This window comes from Podarcis pityusensis, assembly GCF_964106645.2.
Source record: "Podarcis pityusensis genome assembly, chromosome: 17".
Taxonomy (NCBI): domain Eukaryota; kingdom Metazoa; phylum Chordata; class Lepidosauria; order Squamata; family Lacertidae; genus Podarcis; species Podarcis pityusensis.
In genome coordinates this window covers 21,790,719-21,809,333 of record NC_138042.1, presented here as the reverse complement: position 1 = coordinate 21,809,333, position 18,615 = coordinate 21,790,719, and the positions used below count along the sequence as shown (strand labels likewise).

At 40.9% G+C, this 18,615-nt stretch overlaps 2 protein-coding genes across 27 annotated transcripts in view; one reads left to right on the top strand and one right to left on the bottom strand.

Annotated features, from left to right (window-relative positions):
• PTPRD (protein tyrosine phosphatase receptor type D) overlaps window positions 1–18,615 on the top strand; it is a 722,358-nt gene that overhangs the window by 87,321 nt on the left and 616,422 nt on the right. The gene's annotated exons all lie outside the window — the stretch shown is intronic.
• On the bottom strand, window positions 8,035–9,985 carry LOC308466768 (putative CENPB DNA-binding domain-containing protein 1). The gene is made up of 3 exons (XM_080987953.1): window positions 9,864–9,985; window positions 9,231–9,298; window positions 8,035–9,058 (listed from the first exon to the last, which is right to left on the bottom strand). The coding sequence occupies exon 3, from the start codon at window positions 9,030–9,032 to the stop codon at window positions 8,316–8,318; it is 717 nt and encodes a 238-aa protein (XP_080844079.1). The 5' UTR covers window positions 9,033–9,058; window positions 9,231–9,298; window positions 9,864–9,985; the 3' UTR covers window positions 8,035–8,315.

The following is an 18,615-nucleotide window of genomic DNA, read 5'->3' as shown; positions in this document are numbered from 1 at the left end:
TATCTTATATATAGTTACTTGGAGATAGTACAAATAAAGCCTAGATGGTAGTAAATGCAAAGGGTAGGCTTACATACTGTATGTGCTAAATTACATAGAATGTCAAAATTCAAGGGGTGTGTGGTCACTAGACATGCAGGGGAGAATAAATAATTTCACATTTAAATCTATCTTTTTGCTACAATATGCCAACCAAAGCACATAAATTCTTCAAAATTCCCACTTTTCTGAATTTTGCAATGCATTTCTCCAGCCAAGTCAGCCAAGTAATGTGTACATGAATGCATATACTAGGGTAAAGGATGCATAATGCATATATAAAGTGCATTATATTAGGGGGAATTGTTTTGCCAATATATGCATAGTAGGGGAAATTGCATTCAGAAATTAGGCTAAATTCATAATAATGAACTTTCACAAGGACTTCTTAATTATTATTTGTTTAAAAAAAAAACCCACAAACTGATGTGCAAATGTGGAAAACTGAACTTACGAATATAAAAATGAGAAACTGAAATAGACACTCTCTGGCTAATTGGGAATTGAATTTACTAGACCTCATGGCTACTGCAGACATGCAGGTGAAAATTTCAAGAATTTTAATTGTTTCTACAATACTGTCCACATGTCCAGTCATTCTGTTCCTTACACAAAGAATACAGCCCTGACTTTACATCTTGAGCACATGCTGCATTACAGCCCATTTCCATAAGTATTGACTACTAATAGAAGAAAGAACACACGTTGCTTATAAATGATCCAAAAGTCATTAAAGTGAGTGAGTCATTTTCCATTCCCTTTAACATTCCTTGGAATACCTACATGTACATGCTCTTAAGGTGTAATTTTATGGTCAATGGTTATGATGCAGTTGCTGAATGTGACATGCTTTGTTGTTGTAAAACAACAGCAACATCCCAAGACCTAGGTACATCAAGTCCTTTGGTTACGGGAGTGGGGGTGGGAACCAGATATATACTTCTGAGTAAGACTTGCAATTAAGGATTAGAAGCAGCATACATCAATAACCTCATTTTTCTCTCTCTCTCCCTCTCTCTCTCTCTCTCTCTCACACACACACACAGTGTATCTTATATACAGTATATATTCTCTAGTATACACTTTTGATGCGCAGTTGGCAAAAATTCAGCAATATTCAACAAGACCAGATTCTGCCTCCGGGTGTTTAGCCCAGAAATAGTTTGCTTACAAACCACTAGAAAGCAGATCCAGGGCATTCCATTTGTTCACCTGTCATGTCATGAGGCTCTTCTTGTAGTTTTTCTATCCTTGCATTATTCGTTCTTAATTGCTGGCATTTGGTCCAGACATGGTGGTTACCATACCCTTCTCTTCTTAACCATTTTCTTTCTATTGTTATTTTTTTAATAGGGAAGGACAGGTGGTGGGGTTTGACACCCCCAAACTAGCCCCATTCTTGTGTCAGTTGTGTGGAGGGGCAGCCGGGATTACACAAACTGCACTTATGTAGATACCACCGCTCCTGGAACCCTATATAAGCAGGATTCCAGGGTCTAGGGAAGCCTATGATATAGATATTGATTTATTTTGGCATCCTTGTCTCAGATGTCTGCTTGCTTGTGTGCTTATCAACTAGTATAAAGTACTAGTACCTTAGTACTTAGGTACTAAGGTGTCCTGGTGAGAGGCCAAAATTTGGGGTCCCCCGCCCCTCATGCAACCTTTCCAAAGCCGGATAATGAGGCAATCAAGTTTGGGAAGGAGGTGTTAGGCTCTGGCAGGGTCCTAGAGCTCTCCTTTCTCCCTCCCAAAGGGGAGCAGACATGTTTTTCTTTGTTCTGATGCGGAATAAAATGCTTGTAAATACGCTTTATACAGCCTCTCTCTGCCCTTCCGTTGCAAAGAGTTCTTATCTCTGCTGGCTTGCGTGCCCAGCTTCTAATGGTTTCTGAAGCTCAGGGTCGCAGATTCATGCTGTTCCAAGGACCGGAGTTCACCCGGCTGCTGGCTGGTGGGCTGGAGCCAGCTGGGGGCCTGGCAATTGCCCCTGTTTCCTTGGACGCATCCCAACACTTCCTTCCCTTTGGCCTTGGTGTGCTGTTTCTTATATGCCCCACCTTCAAGCCAATCAGCTTTCTTTGGATGGGAATGGCTGGCATGGATTGGATAGCAGACTGCTTTCCTAAATCCCTGATTCAGGAGAAGGTTCCATATTCTACTGATCCACCAAAGAAGCAGTTTGCAAAATGCATATGAAAATTTTGGGTTGCCACTACTAAACTGATTAGTTTTAGCCCTGTCCTAACCCATAGCTATATGTTTTCTATCTCGTCAATTTGAAAACCAGTGTTTATGCAACATCAGCAGTCAGAATTAAAGAAAAACAGTTCACTCTAGTTGCAGACTGAAAGCTTTTACCTGTGATGCATGCCTTATGAGAAGAATACTAACCCACTATTCTGGCTGATTAGATAATAAATGTTATATGGAATACTAATACATATTTGTTTACTTTGCAGAAGAGTTGGCTTCAAATATTGCTACATATAACAGGAAATTAAAAAAGAATATATAATTTCAAAGCAAGTAATAGGTTTTAACTATTTTTTTTCTATTTATAATAGGAATATAACTGCAAAGTAGTTATATTCCCAATTCTAAATACATTTAGTGAATTAATAATGTGTGGTATTCTAGTTCTGCCATCAAGCCAATTTTTTCGATATATCTCATGGGAATCCAGGGGAGTTTATAAGTATGTTTGCCCTCTTGATAATATCAGCCTGACACAATTACATATACTGTTTGTTATAAACATAGATAACATCTTATTTGCATACACAACTTTTTAACAAGTTAGTTAATCCAGCTTTATGGAACTGGAACAAATCGCAGACTTAATATATTTAGGAAAATCTGATTAGAATTCCTAAAGAGACTCAAGAAGTGATGTGGCTACTGAAAGCATAAAAACATATGTATCTGAGACCATTATTTCTATTGATGTTAGGTAGGTCACAGCAGTTGACCAACAGGTATCAAACGTACCACAATCCCCAAAGTGCTCATCATCTAAGTAATGAATGAAAAAGGCATGTGAGCAAGGAAGAGGTTGCAATATAATGAAACTATATTGGAATACAGCACAAGTTTTGCACCCATTTCCATATTACTTGTAAATATTTTTTCCCCTGAAAGCAAAAAAAAACAAAACGTGAGCACTAAACTTGAACTAGGTATATATCCCACACATAGTTCCAGAAATCAATTTTGCATTGTATGAAAGCTCAAATATAATATGGAACTTAACAATTATGGAAAGTAATGAAATAGAATAAACTGCCATGTGACTGCATCCTTAAAACCTAACACGTGGTTAAAACCTAACACAGACCTAAAACGCAGGTGGTGCTGTGGTCTAAATCACTGAGCCTCTTGGGCTTGCTGATCAGAAGGTTGGAGGTTTGAATCCCAGTGACAGGGTGAGCTCCCGTTGCTCAGTTCCAGCTCCTGCCTACCTAGCAGTTCAAAAGCACGTCAGTGCAAGTAGATAAATAGGTACCGCTGCAGCAGGAAGGTAAACGGCATTTCCGTGAGCTCTGGTTTCTGTCACTGTGTTCCATTGCACCAGAAGCGGTTTAGTCATACTGGCCACATGACCCAGAAAGCTGTCTGTGGACAAACGTCGGCTCCCTCAGCCTGAAAAGCAAGATGAGCGCCGCACCCCATAGTTACCTTTGAGTGGACTTAACCTTCCAGGGGTCTTTACCTTTACCTTAAAAAACCAACAACAGCTCCTTTATGGTGGCCTTTCATGACTCCAAATGTTCATTTCTGAGCCAGGTGCAATTCAGATTGTTGTTATTTTATTTATACCCTGCCCATATCTAAGGCTTAAACTCTAAGCTGAACTCACTACAGGCTCAAATTCTGGAAAAGTGCAAAGCAAGGCACTATCCCTGTCTTCTGCTTGAATAGAGCTACAGCTTTTGAAATGCTATGATCAAAAATACGTTCAACTATTCCTTACTTTTCTTGCAGTTTTCACTGCAACAGCTCTCATTACAGTCCTTGGGCATGCTTCTGATCTTTTTTCTCTCTTGGGTGTAGTCATCAGAAACAATCCTAATGGAGCCAGTGGAGGTTTCCAGCAGAACTATAAAGCAAAATGATATTTAATTTAGGCACTTGGCACAATTCCTTTCCAACCTTTCCTGCAAGATGAAATGTTCAGCTTTCAGTCTGCAGCTAAGTACTTGTAAACCCTCCTGTCTCTTCTGAGTATTATGAAGTGTGATGTCAGACATCTGGGCAATACCAAGCGCCACAGACCTCAAAGCAGTGGTTATTGGAGCTGTGCAAAATATGATCACACTCCTCCAAGACTCAAGAATCAAGATTGATATGTATATTTCAGTGAAGCATTATGGAACTTGCCAGTGCTTTTGCCTCATTCTCTTTATAAAGTGTCACAACAATCTTACCCATCAATGTTCAGGGACAGTAGGCCCCTCATTTATCATTAGGGAGAATTACAGCAAATATGTTTAAAGTATCCACCAGAACATAAGGTTTCAGGAGAGACTAACAGCCAAAGTCTTGTTGCATCTTCTTCATCACCATAAGTGAAATTGGGGTGTATAGGTCTAGTCTTTTAAGAATCCCAAAAGCTCATTTCTGAGCCAGACACTGGCAAACTTCCACAGGATCCCTGGAGTATTTGGTCTATCTGGATATCAAGCAGAAATGAGCTTATGATTCTAGATCGTTTTATGGAACCCTACTCCATAATTGTATACAGTGCTCTTTTTTTCTAGAAACTCTAGATACTCACTATCAAGCTGTTACAGTGAGTGTCACACTTCTTAACAACAACAACAACAACAACAGGTGCCGGTACCCCCTGGGGGGAAAAGCAAAGAAAGCACTGATTGTATATGTCAACATGGAGATGGTAATGTAATGTTAAAACAGTGGTCTGTTCTTTTGCTCTGTGTCCAGGCACTTGATTCGTGTTCTAGGAAATTCCTGTTTCTTGGTTGTGATTCCTGAGAAAGACTTGTTGGTTTATTTTGGCAAAAGGTGTAAATAAAGAAAGTAGGAAGGAAACATGCATTCCCTGCTTGCTGTTTATGACCACATCCCAAATCATTCTAGGCCAATAAAAGCTGGTATATTTGGTATAAAGAGAGACAATGTAAGCAAATAAAAACTAAACATACTAGATATTTGCTGGAACAGAGGAGCAGTAAGTGGCACTGAAGGACATTGTGGAAGAGAAACCACTTAGTGTCTGCATGTTTGTATTTTCGGTTTTACAGAGCTTGTGATATTGCAAGAGCAATCACTCCGCTGAAAAACACTCCCTTCTGATTACTGCTGACATTAAAGTAGTTAGGATTTCAACTCACAGGTGCAAATAATTTTGGCAGTGATTCTGGGTCCATATTCATTACACAGGGAAGTTTTTAGTGTGTGATGTTGTATTGTATTTTTCCTTTTTTTGTTGGGAGCCACTCAGAGTGGCTGGGGCAACCCAGTCAGATGGGCGGCATATATAGAATAAATTACTATTTTTTTTATTATAAGCACAATTTCACCCGACAACACTGTGAACTGTACATGCCTACTCAGAAATAAGTTCCACTAAGTTCATTCGGCTTACTCCCAAGTAAGACCATACAGGATTGTAATTGAGTCTAGTTTCTAAAACACTATGAACGGGGATATGGTTACAAAAGATAATACCATCCTAGCAACTTGCATTAGTATTTGGCATAATTGTTTTTCTGTTTCTGTTTTAATTGTGTCTTCTCGCTGTTCTACAATATGGATGTGGATTTTTGCAGTGGTCACTTTTGCTGCATTCAATACACTGGAACTGCAGCTGTTAATATGGATCTAAAGAAAAGTAAGAAAAGAAGAGGTAGCATGAAGCAGTACTGATTTAACATGGCACAGTCACTGCTGTCTTCTAGACTATTAATATTTTATACATTTATTTTCTATTATGCTTTTCAATACATTCTTTTTAAAAAATGAGTAGGATTGTGGGGTTGGTTTGGATGATGTCTTTGTAGTCTGTAACAGAGAAATGCTTAAGTGGTCAAACCAGTCTATTTGTTAAGGTAATGGACCTGGCCAAGTCTGTTAGGCACCCATTTACATGTCTAAAGAACTCGTCAACGGCATTTGTTTTGCCAAGGGAACAACTAGCTGGTGATGCTTTTCCAGGAGTGGTGATAGGCCTTCCCACCTCTGCTGGCTAGAGGCTATTTCATCTTGTGGGTACAAGAGCAATTACCCAGGAGTTAGCATTTTGTCTTAGTTTGGTCTGGAACTAGGAGCTGGAAAACACAGAGGCTGAATTTGTTCTTTCTGCTGAAAGCAGAGGGACCGCCATAGAAACCTAATGCAAAACAATGATGTTTTGGAGCATAATGCTGTGAGTCCTAACATCTTATGCTCAGGCTGTGCAAATAAAACCATTTTTACGCCACAAGTCTCCATTCCAAAGAAACAGGACCCTGGGTAAGCACTGGAATCCCTGAAGTCTCTCACCGCTCTCAAAGACTAGGGTTCACACTACAATAGTATTGAACATTTTATTGGGATAGGGTCATGGTTATGATACCTCTCTTTGACATTCAAAGTACCAAATTTGTTACACTGATGTCAGTGACTGGACATTGGAGGAGGAATGTTGGAGACTGCCTCCCCCTTCTCCTGGACCTTCCTGAGAAGAGAAGGACAGTATAGATTTACAATGGTGGTTTACAGAAGGTTGTGACTCAAAGACAGAAGAGGGACAAAGCTGGGAGATAATGGAAGAAGAGGAGGGGGAAGCAGCGGAGCCATAGCAGCTGTCTGACATGTTATCATTAAAAAGCCTTCCAGGCCCCCTTCTCCTAGGACCCAGCGGGCCTTGAAAGTAGGAGAACAGAAAGCTCAGAGGCAGAAAACACAGATCAGCCAACGTAGGGATGGCATATAATAGGAGAGACAGAGGGAGTGGGACTTTACTCAGAGTAACGCCATTATCCTAGAGACGGCATCCTACATTTCTCTCTGTGAATATTGAATAAAATACCTTGGTAAGAGCCTGCCGTGAGGGAGGGGGGTCAGATTCCCTGAAGCCTGACAACTGAATAGTTAAAATATTCAGCATCTCTAACATTGTTAATTACCCTTGTGGCATATTCTACCAGGGGCTTTGAAACCAAATTTGAAGATATATAAGTTGTGAGGACCTACACATTATTAGTAGCAAAAAGGAAGAGCTCATACTTAACATTTACAGATTATTCACATGGGGACAAGTGATTTTAGCTTGGGAGCTTTCGTGAAAGTTCACATACCAAATGTCAGGACCTTGCATAGGAGAGAGATTACATAAAATCTTAATCATTAGACTTCTGCACTACAAGGGTTAAGAATGAGAATCTGGATAATCTGGCTTTCTTATTATGGAAGTAATTATCCACAATGAACAAATCGTCAACGAATAACTCAACATTCCCGAGAGGAGATGCTCTAAAGAGTCCGTAGGTAGTTTATATCCTGCTATATACAGTGGTACCTCAGGTTACATACGCTTCAGGTTACATACACTTCAGGATACAGACTCCGCTAACCCAGAAATAGTGCTTCAGGTTAAGAACTTTGCTTCAGGATGAGAACAGAAATTGTGCTCCAGCAGCACAGCGGCAGCGGGAGGCCCCATTAGCTAAAGTGGTGCTTCAGGTTAAGAACAGTTTCAGGTTAAGAACAGACCGAATTAAGTACTTAACCTGAGGTACCACTGTATAACTATATGGTGGGGGGACATCCTGCTTCCAATTATTAGATTTGAGTAAGACGTGGTATTTGATAACACATTTTAGAAGTTGTTCTGGTTTCACCTCCCAGCCAGCATCAAATCCCATTAAGGCCAATAAAAGTAATGGGACTTCTGAATAGACATGCATAGGATTGTAGAGCAAAACACAGTGTGACAAGATCTGACTTCAGTCCAGCTTACTCAAGCTTGTTGACAATATACAGTGGTGCCTCGCAAGACGAAATTAATTCGTTCCGCGAGTTTTTTCGTCTAGCGAATTTTTTGTCTTGTGAAGCACGAAATCCTATAGGAATGCATTGAAATTCAATTAATGCGTTCCTATGGTCAAAAAAAGTCCAAACAAAGCCAAATTTGGTACAACAAGAGTTTATTAAGTGCTCTTTAAAGTCACACATACTGTAAAGAGCATTTCAAAAATTGAAGGAACAATAAATTAAGTTTCTAAACATGACAGAAAAACATTTAAAAATCAACAAAGTGTACAGTACATTTTCTAAGACTCTGGGGGACAACTCGAAGAAGGTTCCTCTTCCACTCTTTGCTTCTTGCTGAAGAACCTGTCCATGGTCTGCTGCTTCATCCGCCTTTTCAGCACCTCCCTGAAAGACGACATGACCCTCGTATCAAAAGTGTTCGCAAGGTCACGTGTCAGGTCCTTGTCAGGGTGGTGCCGCTGTGCAGAAGCCTGCACATCTTTCCACTTCTGGCAAATGTCCCTCAGTTCTGGCAAATGTCCCTCAGCCTCTCCATGCCTGACCACGCTGTGGATTCCAGATCTCGTCTTGAACCGGTCAAACCAGCCTCTGCTTGCCTTGAAGACTTCTGGCTCGCCTGAGGTTCCTGGCTGTTGCCGGACGAGGTCTGTGTGCAAGGCCTTGGTCTTCTCACAAATGACGGCCTCAGTCACTGTGTCCCCTGCACGCTGCTTCTCTTCTAACCAGATGAGCAGCAACTTCTTGACCTCCTCCAGAACAGCTGGGCGGTTCTTCACGATCTTGGTGACTCCCTTGGCTGCACCAGTCGCAAGGATCTTCTCCCTCATCTTCAGGATGGTCCTGATGGTTGATGGATTCCTCCCGTACTCCCTGGCGAGGTCTGTCACACACATTCCACCGTCATGCTTCTGGATGATCTCCTTCTTCATTTCCAGCGTCACCTTCTCCTTCTTCCTCTCTCCGGCCTCTGCAGCAGCAGTCTTCTTGGGTCCCATGGCAGCACAGCTCCTACCTTCGCAAACTCAAAAAAAAAAAAAGAAAAAGAAAAAGAATCAGTGCTTCACATCCAAAAAATTCAAAAGCACCCAGCCACCCACCACACAGAAATTCAAACCCAGAACCAAGTCCTTGAATTCCAAACACCCAACCCAAAATCCAACCCCCCCAAAAAAAGTTTTAAAAGTTTAACTTACCAAATGGCTGCAAAAGAAGTTTTGGAAAAGCTTCAAAAATCACCAAAGTCTTCTAAAACCTCAAATGGCTGCAAAAGAAGTTTTGGAAAAGCTTCAAAAATCACCAAAGTCTTCAAAAACCTCAACTGTTCCCCCAGCCACCCACCCACCACACAGATTTTTTTTTAAAAAAAAAAAAAACATGGCCCAATGGTCACAGAAAATCATAAAAATTAAAAAAAAACCACACAAGCTCCCAGATTCTTGCAAACCCCTCCCCAACTGTTCCCCCAGCCACCCACCACACAGAAATTCAAACCCAGAATTTTTTTTTAAAAAAACAGCAGAGTGGCCCAATGGTCACAAAAAATCATAAAAATAAAAAAAAAACCACACAAGCTTCCAGATTCTTGCAAACCCCTCCTCAATTGTTCCCCCAGCCACCCACCACACAGAAATTCAAACCCAGAATTTTTTTTAAAAAAAAACAGCAGAGTGGCCCAATGGTCACAAAAAATCATAAAAATGCAGAAAAAAACCACACAAGCTTCCAGATTCTTGCAAACCCCTCCCCAACACCAAGTCCTTGAATTCCAAACACCCCAACCCAAAATCCAAAACCCCCCCCAAAAAAGTTTTAAAAGTTTAACTTACCAAATGGCTGCAAAAGAAGTTTTGGAAAAGCTTCAAAAATCAGCAAAGTCTTCAAAAACCTCAAAAAAGGCTACCACACCGCGTGCTATGAGTTGCTCCTCGAAGTCAAGTCGCAACTGCACCTCATCAAGCAATGCACCCCGGGTATTAACGGTTTTACGAAAAAGGAAAGAAACTTGCAAGATGTTTTCGTCTTGCAAAGCAAGCCCATAGGGAAATTCGTCTTGCGAAGCAGCTCAAAAAATGCAAAACCCTTTCGTCTAGCGAGTTTTTCGTCTTACAAGGCACTCGTCTTGCGGGGCACCACTGTATATGCATGTTCTCAGGATTCCAGATTTTTACATAATGTGTACTCTAAGGAATATTTTTTTTAAAAAAGATTTAAGTTTTATTTCATAATGTCAAAAGAAAATCCAATCCTGAAAAACAGAATGCCTATTTCCACCCAAAATTAAACATTTTAGTTCGATGGAAGGACTATGGATATGCTGAATGTTATATCACTGAAATAAATTGGGCTTTAAATGAACTTTAGGTGGATTGTACCCAAAACTGAAATGGGGGAAAAAATTAAAGCTGATGTGTTCTGGATAAAAAATTGTTTGGTATATTGGACATAATGCTAGACTTTGACTAAGAGACCAGGATTCATATATCCATGCAGTTTACTTTTAGCCAATTTAGACTGTGAACGTTGTCCTAAACTCCTTGGATGGAAGGTGGGATAAACACAATGTGTGGGGTTGGTTGTTTTTTAAATGATCATACTAGATAGCTATTGGTTTATGTTCAAGGTTTGGAACACTGAGACTGCAGGTATATATACATTTACCTGGTAGTAAATCACCTTGAACATTGGGGCCTACTCCTGAGAAGAAGATATGTTAATGGCAGTTCTCAGGAAATCATTCATGTTGCCCAAATCTGTTTACTATTTTTTTTTTAAAGAGTTATGTGACACAACAGTTAGGGATTTAGAATTTGTGTCATTTGTGCATATGCCATGCATCTGTTTTGGTCCATTGTATACTTAGCATTAGAAGAAGAAAATGGAGCCTCTGTTTCTGAAATAAAATACAATTTATGACACATGAGACATCTGCACAGCAGTGTTTTGAACAAGAATAGTTAATTGAATTTGCCAAAGGTATTTAGGTCTTAAAACACAATTTTAGCCTGAAAAGTGACTATAAAAAGGACACATTTACCAAAGTTTTGCTAACAATGCTTTAAAAATCATGATTTGCTTTTTCATTACTGCTCTAAATGTCAGAGAACCAACATGTCTCCTCCAACTCTATAATTCTGTGATACTATGAAAGCACTAAAAATTGTTTTTTAAGAAGTCCAAATCCATCTACTTTCTTCTTCTTCTACTTCTGTACAGAAGGCCTAGACCATGGCAGCCTGTTATGAAATTGACTGGACTTGGAATATAAACAGAATAAATAAACAATCGGATTAGAAAACCATTGACAATCAGGGCTAAAGGCCTAAGAATGCCCTATTCATTCTAATTAACAGCACAGAGAATGTGCAGTGTCCGGTCCAGTTTTTGTTAGCACCTGGTGCAGAGCTGCTTGGAAAGGGGAATGTTTTGATGCCCCTGTCTGCTCTCAGCCTATGCTTCTCTGGAAACTACATAAAGATGCAAAGGAAAATGCAGGCAGAAGTCTTGCAATCATCTTGTCAAGGCACACTTTTCCTTAAATTGAATGTGTAGACATGTGTTCCATTAAATAAATTTCTTTGTAGTCCTAGAAGTGTCCTTTTCTTGTCTCTCTCTCCTTCCTCCCTCCCTGCCCCCAGCACAGCGCTACTTGCAGGAATAGCCCAAAGCAACATTTAGATTAAAGCAGTTTCAGTGAGATTTTAATCCTGCAGACCTTTCCTTCAAATATAGCATGCTTTCTTGAAAAGGACAGTGCCTTTTGCATGGCAGTGAGCAGCATAATGCTGATTAGGTTCATAGACATGTGGAGAAGGTTGCCACCATGAGGTCAACATCTGTTGACTTTGAAAATGATAGGGAGTACTTTGCATTTGAGATAATTGCTGTTTATGAAGGGTGTTTTTTTTTAATATACTCATAAAATTACAAATTCATAACAGATGAAAGAGTTTTTTAAAAGATTATTGGGTTCCCCCCTTTCTTTCTGATACACAAAGTATAGATCCAGCCCACATAGCATGTAGGTTAATAGAGGTGCGAGAAAATAGTTGGATGCAATCATATCTGATTATGGGCTTGTCTGGGCCAGCACATTTTTTGCCTTGAGTTTCCCACATTAGTATGCAATTAAGGAACAAGAAGTTTAATGGCATTAATGATTGGTACTCAAAATCCAAAAGTGCTAGATCCATCAAAAAAATGGGATTCAGTGCCAAACCCTCCCCAGTATGATTTTTCTTGCATTTTTTTTTACTCCCACTCCAGAGTCACTATAGTGACTCCTCTTTTCTTTGATGTAGAGAAGTCAATCAACGCAATTCCAAAGCCTTGGTGTGATACTAAGCATTGTCATGTGGAATTATTTGCAAAGTAGCGAAGTGTAAGTTATATCATCTTACTCACTTACTTGCTATTACTCACTTAACAGAGGGGGGAAGAGGCTCATAAAAGCTGTCATTATCCAAAATGAAACACAGCTAGGTACAAGTAGTATTTCAGGGACAAGAAAATAGCTAGGTGAGATTGAATAGTATTTATTCCCTGCATTGCATGCTGCGTTCTTTTTGTCTTATACCTGAATCATTGCTGCTCATATATATATATATATATATATATATATATATATATATATATTTCTACTGCCATAAGTGGCAACATAAAAGGTACCCTTCAGGATGATTCACTTCAAATCTCCCCTTTTCCAGACACTTAATTTTTCTCCTCCTCACACATAGTGGAAACATGACCAACATGGAGGTCACATTTGTGAACAGGCTGCAGATATACTGTGTCCTGTCGTCAATAAGCTGTGCATGAAAGTTAAAACTGTAGCTATCAGCTTTGGGAGAACTGATTATCAGCTTTTATGCCACATGAGCTGAGGGTGGCTCCTTACATCTTGACCAGAGAGAGAGAAAACCCAACTGAATAATAAAAAATGGTGGGCTGAATTTGCACTAAAAGTTGATGGGGATCTTGCAAGGTTCTTTTCCCTTTTCTTTCCTTACTCACGGTCCCTCATTTTTCAAGTAGGACACATGAACACTCCAGCATGAGCAACTATCTGCACGTGGAGTGTTAAAAGTAGGGTATTAATTACATGTTTCTGCATACCATAAATTCTGCTGTTCTACAAGAAGGAAGAACACAGGTCAGGTGACACACATTCATGCTTCACATTGGCTCTTAACAGACATTGGCTTGGAACCTGAGATCACATGAGCAGTGGAGAAGGAACCCTCTCCATCACCCGGGGCAGGACGCCGAGGGGCAGGGCGAACTGCACGGTGATGCATGTGTGATGACCATATGGACTGCACATGCGCCACGTCCGTATGGACTGTGCATGCGCGGCAGCCAGTATGGACACCGTGCGGACGCGATGCAAGCAGCGCCCACACTAACTGTGTGTGTGCCCTCCACCACGCTACAGCTGGGGGGAGGCAGCGGGCCATCTTGTCATACAAACCCCCCTCCGCCCCCCCTCATACACCCCTGCGCATGAGCAGAACTCTGCTCTTGGGACTCTCCCACTAGTGGAATGGCAGAGGAGCTTTTCCATTCTCAGGTCAACTCATAATCCAAACCAGTATGTGAGCAAATGATATACAGTGGTACCTTGGGTTAAGAACTTAATTTGATCTGGAGGTCCGTTTTTAACCTGAAACTGTTCTTAACCTGAAGCACCACTTTAGCTAATTTGGGACTCCCACTGTTGCCGCACCACCGACGCACAATTTCTGTTCTTATCCTGTAGCAAAGTTCTTAACCCGAGGTACTATTTCTGGGTTAGCAGAGTCTGTAACCTGAAGCGTCTGTAACCCGAGGTACCACTGTACCCAGAGCAAATGTGTACTGATACAGTACAATTGGGGAAAAGCTCGCATATCAACAGAGCCTATGAGAAGGGTATGCAAAAATCCTATCAGCTCTGAACACTGGTCATGCTGCCTGAGCATGATGGGACTTGGAGTCCAACGACATCTGGAGAGCCACAGATACCCCAACCCTGGTGTAAGCCCCTCAGCAACTTAAATATTACTGACAACACAATGATAAGTTACAGTAACGTAGAGAAAGGGGTTTTCCTTGCTCTGTTTAAAGTTTTCATTTAATAAAGTTGTTCTGAGTGAATTGTTTACGAGATTCAACATTACGAGAATGCAATTACTTTGTACCGAGGAATTTTTAGCTGCCAAGTGAGTTTATGGCATTTAACCATATTACTTTATGGGCGGCTTAAAATAGACTGCTAAATGTGCATGCACAGTTTTTCACAGTGCTCAGTTCTTACAGTGCATTTTTGTCTCCACTCCCCGCCCATCTCATCCATATTGCCAATGAACATATGTGCAGATTGCTGAAACTTTGCTAAAGCATTCTTCATCCAAATGTGTGCCTAACTGCAAGAAAACAACATTTGGAAATTCAAAAATAAAACACGAGGGAATTCCTAATGTGTCGATTCCAGTTTGGAAACAAGACCAAGTAATTTGTAATTGCAAAATGCAGGGAGAAATTTGGATGCACAAAATTTCAGAAGAAGGTGTCCTTCTCCCTTGTGCTTTCCAATTTATTTTCAATTCCATGAGTCTGAGGCAAAGTCAGCATGCTGTGTCTTGATGATTGCTCCTTGATTGACCTGGCTCTCATTGTTTTGCTTTGTGGCAATCATAACCGTAACATTATGAGGAACGCAAGGAAAAAACCCAAGTGTCAAATCAAGTCAGCTCCTGAAACATTTGGCACTTCTCAGTTATTAGAGTTTGTTTGTTTTTAGAGCAGCATGAGGCAACTTGTATGACAATCTGTAGTTATTTAAAATGGTTTGTAGACATCCACGGATATTTGTGTTTTGTTTGCTTCTCGTTGAAAAACCCTCATTGAAAAATCAGGAGAAATAGTCCACACACACACACACAAAAGCATTCCCCACAAGAGACTATAAATAGAACAACACATGGTAGATATGGAGTATGAAAGTTCCACATTCCCCAAGGGGGATTTTCTGCCCTACAAGGTGAGTACCACTGAGCTCCTGTAACAAAGGACATTCTTCTCCTGAAGTGGATGGTAAAATTGTAAAGCTTCAGGGCACTACACATCAGGTGAACTTGAAAAGGTTAGAATAGTCATTACTTGTATTCTTGTTCTTCCTTTTGCAGTCCTCCCCTGCCCCCTCCTTGTTACAATGTAAGGATTTAGCATTTTGTTTTCACATCAAATGATGATCAAGAAAGTGCACTCTGTCTACTGTGTTTGTTCATGCATTTCATGTGCCTTTTTTATTTTAGGGTTACCGTGTTTTTACTTAACATATAATGCCAAAGAAAACGAAACAGGTTGGACTTGCAACAAAATGTTTCAGTTTGGAGCGATCCTGTCCTCTTCAGGATTTCCTGGACATACTGTTACATTCTATCCCTCCACAGATTTCCACCCCCGCCTCCAACATTCAGACAGTATTCTGTGCCGTCTGAGTATGCTCCATTCTAATCAGGCTGTTTTGCAACCAACCCAATTTTCCTTTTCTTCTTAAAATATTTTTGCATGTATCAAAAGAAGGGATTCTGCTTCAGCACAAGTGGAAGAAGAGTGCTGCCAACTTCCCGAGGCCTGCAGAACATATTTTAAATGTATTTATTTATTTCCATTATGAATTGCTTTCTTTAAGTCAATGGGACTCTCAAGAGTCTCCTCCAGCACCATAATTCAAAAGCATCAAATCTGTGGCGATCGGCCTTCTTTATGGTCCAGCTCTCACTTCCATACATCACTACTGGGAAAACCATAGCTTTAACTATATGGACCTTCGTTGGCAAAGTGATGTCTCTGCTTTTTAAGATGCTGTCTAGGTTTGTCATCGCTTTTTCCCCAAGAAGCAGGCGTCTTTTAATTTCGTGACTGCTGTCACCATCTGCAGTGATCATGGAGCCCAAGAAAGTGAAATTTCTCACTGCCTCCGTTTCTTCCCCTTCTATTTGCCAGGAGGTGATGGGACCAGTGGCCATGATCTTAGGGGGTTTTTTATGTTGAGCTTCAGACTATATTTTAGGAGTGCCTGGCATGCTCTGGTCCATGGGGTCACGAAGAGTCAGACATGACTAAATGACTAAACAACAAAATGTATTGAAGCAGTTTAACAATAAAAACCAGCAATAAGTGTTTGTGTGTGTGTGTGTGTGTGTGTGTGTAGAGAGAGAGAGAGAGCCAGGGCTGGCTTCAAGCTTCTAAGATACCCTTTGTCCCTAACATTCTTCTTCAAACAACTAGTTCAGATTTGAACTAAAACAAATCTTAACCAATATGGCATCCCTAGTTTCCTGCAGTTGCTATGCTGGCTACCAATATGAACTACCCGAATTGTGTCTAACAATACATCTGTAATCCTGCTCTATGAAACTAATTCCATACATGGAGCTGTTGGACAGCTTCCATCTTTTAAAAAAACCTGGTCTAGCTCTTTTTAACAGCAGCCTGACATAGTAATGAAAGAGGGGAAGCATGAAGATAAATGGCAGGAGAAGCTTCATCAGCTACATATCTGTATCAAGGTGCAATAAAAGGAAAGGAAGGGGAAGGGGCCAGGTTAGATCAGAAAACTAGATAACTGTCACCAGTGCCGCATTTACTTATAAGCTAAACTCTCGGGGGGGGGGGCATTAAAGGGGAAAAAACTGGATGTACATTTCCAAAATATAAGATTAAAAAGCAAATAAGATAAAACCTAAATACAGCAACAGTGCCAAATGGCTTTAGATACTTATTAGGTCCATAAATTACCATATAGCATATATTCAACACACACAAAAACAGTGACCGTTTGTTGTTGACAAAGAGCTCCATTACCTTCAGTAGCTTAGGGCCTCATCAAACCTAAATCCGGCCCTAACTGTCACCACGTGGCGTAAGTGTGTCAGTTACAGGAAACAATATTTTTGTATGGCTAAGTGGTATTTCACAGCGAGGTTCCAAACCATTTGGTGTTGCTTTGCAAATTTATTGCACAACCCAGATTAAATTGTTTAAGATGCAAAGGTTTCCTCAAAATAGACCTTTTTTTTTTGTTTTCCACAGAGATGCAGGAAGACAAAGAAATGCGGGCACACACACACACACACACCGCTCAATGCTGGAGAGAGGACTGGGGTAGTGGTTCCCAAAAAGAGGGGAAGACAAAACAGCTGCATTTTAAATAAAAGCACACATTCTACTCATGTAAAAACATGCTGATTCCCAGACCGTCCACTGCCAGATTTAGAAGGCGATTGGGCCGGATCCGGCCCCCGGACCTTAGTTTGCCTACTCATGCTCCAGAGAGACTTTGAGGGGCCAAATGCTGAGGTTGGATGTGGGGACAGGACAGTCCTTTTCCACAAGTTTCCTCCCATCCACGGTTCTTGGCATCCAAACCATTATCTTCGAGATAATGTTCACTACCGTGCCTTGAAAGCTTGAATATAAGAACTACAAGAGCATAGGTAAGCCTTGACTTACTTCTAGCTTCTGTTTAAGATCTTGTGAGAAAAAAATTCTCCTTGCAAAAGAACACTAACTAAAATGTCATCAAATTTAGCACATGTGGTAGTGAGGAAAATGTACAGCCTAATCCTAAGGAGAAAATTCTTAAATGGGAAGTGTGTTGTAAAATGTGAAGTCTCGAATCATTCTTTGCGTGGTAAGGTCCCGACCCCCTGATAGGGGTCGTGCCTTAGGCTCTAGCCTTCCCAGGCTTTGTACAGGGCCACACCCCCAGATTCCTTTAACAGAATACCCTTCAATATGTGGGGCAGATGATGGCGCTACCTCCCCTCCTCTCTTCTCCAGCAATATTCCAATGCCTAACCGCCAAACCTTACCAAGTTGTGATGATTCGCTACGAGGTAGGTGAAAACCAAGTGGCCGGTGCCAATTTGCCAAGTGGAAAAAGTCCTACTAGGCCCCTCAACGGCGACCAACTGAAGTCAAGAGATGAAAAACCTAAAGGGCGGGAGGGTGGGAAAACTAGAGCAGCTGGAAGCGCGAAAAGGGGAGAGCTCCCTGCTGCGTCCTGCTTAAATCAAGCAGGCCACACCCCCAGACGAATTGGATTGGTTGCCTGGGCAGTGACACAGCCGGGAATCCCCCAATCACGTGGGGCTGAGCACATACTCCGCGCATGTGGAGGGATCGAGAGAGCTCGCAGCCCCACCTCCTCCTTAAGGCGGAAGTTGCTTTATGGTCACGGATCGCATAATCAGGGGTTTCTAATATTTCCAGGAAAAGAATACTATAGCATATTCCCCATTAAGGAACATATTAACTAATTCCCACCCTCCTGTGCTTCTGTTACTTGTTACGTATTCATCATAATCGGCATAACAAGAAGCTATTACTGACCCGGATTAAAAATGGTTTAAAAATGTTGTTGAGTAATGAAAGCAAATGAACAACAAATCACAATCAGAAAGCCACATTTAGCTGATTTGTGCCTTTACTCCAAATACTAGCAAATGCTTGTTTTCTAATCCTCCTCCTAAAAGAAAAAGAAAAAACAATTCTTTTTTAAACCCTGAAAGGAAACTGTGTGATCTCCATGTC

Bases quoted from the DNA above. Each gene is read 5' to 3' on its own strand.
- LOC308466768 (XM_080987953.1), bottom strand. From the start codon at position 9,032: ATGGGACCCAAGAAGACTGCTGCTGCAGAGGCCGGAGAGAGGAAGAAG.